General features: G+C 50.2%; 1 protein-coding gene across 1 annotated transcript; it reads left to right on the forward strand.

Annotated features, from left to right (window-relative positions):
- Positions 1–840: 840 nt before the first annotated feature.
- Positions 841–3,486, forward strand: LOC105556514 (RNA-directed DNA polymerase from mobile element jockey-like). The gene has a single exon (XM_012003613.1). The coding sequence runs from the start codon at positions 841–843 to the stop codon at positions 3,484–3,486; it is 2,646 nt and encodes an 881-aa protein (XP_011859003.1).
- The last annotated feature ends 1,006 nt before the right edge of the window (positions 3,487–4,492 follow it).

Here is a 4,492-nt window from a genome sequence, read left to right on the forward strand (position 1 = left end):
CTCAGGCCGTCAAAAGTATCTCTAAGGATAAACAAAATGACTGCTGCGAGGGGTAACGGGGTGCGCATCGAGGCTCTCGACCCTGATCTCGAGGCGATTGGGAGTATGCTGAGCGAGGCTGGGCTGGAGGTGGTCAGGGACGTGAGGCTCAATCCCAGGATTATCATCTACGGAGTTCCGATTGCCGCCGCAAACGAAACAATCCACAGCGAGATCGTGGATTTAAATCTCAGGGATATCAAAGATCCCTCTGTAAGGTTCGTCTATGCTTTTCCGGCAAAAAACCGCTCTCACACTGGCTGCATCATTGAAGTGTCACCAGAAGTGAGGAATGCCCTGCGACGGGAGCCCTTCATATATGTAGGGTACTCTGCATGCAGGTACGCTGACTATGTTCGTACTCTGCAGTGCTTCTGATGCCTCGGCTTCGGACATATTTCGCGAGACTGTGCTTCGCCCGCGGTCTGTGGACACTGCTCAGGGAGTCACGAATTGAAGGACTGCAGTGAAGAGAGCGAACCTCCTACTTGTGGAAACTGCAAAAGATGGCATCCGCAAAACGAAAATCGTCACTCAGCAACTGACAGAAAGAAATGCCCAATATTGCAAAAGAGAGTCCTTGACAAAATCACATTAATCAATTATGGCGAATAATAGAACAATGATCATTGACAACCTCAAAGTTTGCCATGTAAATTGCCAGTCTCTGGTTGCGCACCTGGACGAGTTTAGGACCTTCTTCACGGACTCTGGATATCACATAATGTGTCTGTCCGAGACCTGGTTGCGCCCCGAGGTCACGGACGATTTCGTGGATCTCTGTGGCTACCAGCTCCACAGATGGGACCGTGTGGGCCGGGGAGGGGGGGAGTGGCCTTCTACCTGCGGGAGCCCTTGAGGGGTAAGATCCTGAAATGCTCAGCTGAGAATTACTGCCACAACCCAGAATTCCTGCTGGCCGAGATCCACTTCAAGAACTCAGCCAAACTCCTTCTTGCAGTGGTCTACCGACTACCTCACTGCGGCAATCTACAGGAATTCTTCGATACCTTCCGAGATCTTAGCGTTCTTTACTCGCACTCTGTAATCTTCGGCGACTTCAACGCTGACCTCTCTGCGGCCTCCTTCAATGCCGGGCGGGTCCTGGACTTCGTGAACTGTGCCAGTTTGTACTTGATACCGTACACCAACACCCACCATACCAGGTCATCCTCCACGTGGTTGGACCTTTGCATTGTCGACGACTCCGACAAGGTCGTCAGCTACGGACAGCACGATGTGGGCTTCCTCTCCTCGCACGATCTTATTCACATCACCTACAAAATCAAGGTCGTTCGTACTCAGACCAGGGACATCTGGGCAAGAGATTTTAGAACCTTTGACGTCGGGGAGTTCACCAGGGACCTGCTGGCGAGGAACTGGAACAGGTTCTATGAGGTTGATAGCGTTGATCATAAGGTCGAACTCTTCAACTCCTTCCTCTTGGAGAGCTTCGACTTGCACGCGCCAGAGCGCCTCATTAGGCCCCGTAAGCTCCCGGCACCCTGGCTCAGCGAGGAGATCAAACGCAGGATGCGCGAGAGGGACAGGGTCAGAGGACAGTGGAGAAGACATAAATGCGACCGACTGCACAGCTTGTTCAGGGATCTCAGGAATGAGGTCCAGATCCTCGTTAGGAATGCTAAGAAGAGCTACTTCACCAACTTCTTCAGCAATTGTAACGACCCTGGCACTGCATGGAACGAGCTGAGACACCTGGGTATAATAAAATCTAAGAACTCAGCAAGACCACTACCATGCTCAACCGAGGAGCTTAATTTATATTTCTCCTCCACTGGCGACCGAGGTGAGGCTCTGGACACTGTGTTGCCCTGTATTGGTGGCGCGGGCCTGGACGAGGACAAGTTCTTCTGGGGAGGCGTGACACCTGAGGAGGTTGTTTCAGCACTCTCTGGCGTGAGCTCTCGGGCTAAGGGCGTAGACGGACTCCCTTACCGACTGCTGCGTATCGCTCTTCCCTGTCTTCTGCCTGAAATGCTACATATCTTCGAGTCTTCATTCACGCTCAATACCTTTCCGACTTTGTGGAAGCGTGCGCTTGTTGTGCCTCTGCCCAAGGTTCAGGTGCCTGAGGCTCCTCAACATTACAGGCCCATTTCCATTTTATGCAGCATCTCTAAGGTCCTTGAGAAGATAGCGGCCAGGCAGATCACAGCATATTTGGAGCGCCTGGATCGTCTTGATCCGTTTCAGTCTGCCTACAAGCGTGGTTTCTCCACTCAGACCGCGCTGATCAGGGTGCTGGACGACATTAGATCTGCCGCTGACAAAAGGATGGTCACAGTATCCGTCTTCTTCGATTTCAGCAAGGCCTTCGACTGCGTCTCTCACAGACTGCTCATCACCAAACTCGCAGCCCTCGGCTTTTCAAACTCCGTTCTGCACTGGCTCGGCTCGTACCTTTCCGACAGATGTCAAGCAGTGAGAGATGCCTCGAGTGGCGACATGTCTTCCTTCATGGAAATAGGAAGCGGGGTGCCACAGGGCTCCGTCCTAGGACCACTTCTTTTTTCATTGTTCCTCTCCGATTTCAGGCATGTTCTTCAGCATTGTAAATACAATTTCTACGCCGACGACCTGCAAATCTATCTAAACAGCGAATCCAATGACATCCAAAACTCTATTCTCTTGATCAACGAAGACATTGAGCGGATCATCTCTTGGACCTTGGAAAGCAAGCTGAGACTCAATCCCGGAAAGTCCAAGGCTGTAATTTTCGGCACTGCGAGATACCTCAACGCCATTCTCGCTGAAGATCTTCCAGCCATAAGAGTAAACGACGTGGAGGTCCCTTTCTCCGACTCCATTGACTATCTGGGAGTCCGGTTAATGAGCAACCTCTCCTGGGAGGGCCATGTCAGCAAGGTCGTCAAGAAAGTCAGTTACATAATACATCAACTGAAGCTCTGCAAGGATCTTTTCCCCAGATGTGTACGTCGCTCTCTCGTCCAGACACTTGTACTGCCGCATTTCGACTACTGCTGCGTACTCCTGACTGATATTACTGGCGTACAAAATGCCAGGCCTCAGAGATCGCTGAATACATGTGTGCGTTTCATTTGTCAGTGCAGGATCGAGGAGCACATAACACCCTACTATACCGAGCTAAAGTGGCTTAAAATCAGGGAAACAAGAACATATTTTATAGGTTGTCTACTATTCCAAATTCTACGCACCGGTGCCCCTCTGGTGCTCGCCCGCGAGTTTTCATATAGAGGAGCCGCCTCTCAGCGGGGCACAAGAGCGCCCTCCGATCTCCTCTGCACCCCTCTATGCAGGACCGAGCTCTTTAGGAAGTCGTACAGGAGTTACTCCGCAAATCTCTGGAACGACCTTACACAGAGTTTAAGGACCGCCGTCACTCTCCCAGCGTTCATAAACGAACTCTTCGCAGCCCTGCTGGATGGTCTTCTCACACCAACATGACCTCTCAAACAGCGGTATACGCTCTCGCTCCGTTCTCACCTTGCTGCCTAACGGAGTCACTTCGCCGCTCGGTCGCCTCGATCTGACTTCTGAATTCTCGCGCCCATTATCTCGCACTGAACATACCTCTCATTACTGCTCGCTCTCTTCATCCATCATTTAAGATCAACTCATTCTCATACCACATCACTTAAATTTTTCTTTTGTTTTCTTTAATCTCTTTAAACCACCTTTGTAAAAAATTCGCTATACTTTTAAAATCTTGTACACTCCTGTATCTTTTTGTTTCTGCGCCTTAGGGGACTTGTCCCAGGGCGCCAATAAACGTCTCTCTCTCTCTCTCTCTCTCTCTCCCCCCCTCTCTCTCGCTCTTTCTCTACCTCTCTCCTTCTCACCCCCCCCCTCTCGCTCTCTCTCTGTGCGTGCGCGCGCGTGTGTATGTGTGTTGTTTCTATCCGTTATCTGACTCTGATAGTCAACCAGCTTCATACCGCTTGACATGCATTTTCCCGTGCTTAGCGTTACCCAGGATGAACGACGTGGACGTGGCGGGGCTTTCATCCCTTTGGGGTGCTTGATTTACGTGAGTCCTCTTGCCTCTCACTTCGGGGTGCTTGTTTAACGTGAGTCCCCTCGCCTCTCACTTCGGGGTGCTTGTTTTACGTAAGACATCTTACCGATCATGTGTGTACGTGTGTGCATGTGACGAGCACTAGGCTTAGAAGCGCTAATTTTTTAATTTATCCATTTAATAAATGTTCGAATACACTACCATTCTGTTGTAAACATAAACGGAGCCGTTTCTGAAAATGTATAATGGTAGATAACAAAACTCGCCGAGGAATATTATTGCAGGCTCTTTTTATTCTGTTTTTCATATCCTCTCGAGTTGTCGGAGCTTCTTTGTACACTACATTTTTCGGTAAATATGCAGAAAAGTCACACCTCACCGATTTCCTCGCCACTTAGATATGTTGTAGGGGAGAGTTTTCTGAGTAATTCCCCA

This window comes from Vollenhovia emeryi, unplaced genomic scaffold (assembly GCF_000949405.1).
Source record: "Vollenhovia emeryi isolate VEMERY1.0 unplaced genomic scaffold, V.emery_V1.0 DF939965.1, whole genome shotgun sequence".
Lineage (NCBI taxonomy): Eukaryota > Metazoa > Arthropoda > Insecta > Hymenoptera > Formicidae > Vollenhovia > Vollenhovia emeryi.

Excerpts from the sequence above, each read along its gene's own strand:
- LOC105556514 (XM_012003613.1), top strand. The coding sequence starts at position 841 with ATGGGACCGTGTGGGCCGGGGAGGGGGGGAGTGGCCTTCTACCTGCGG.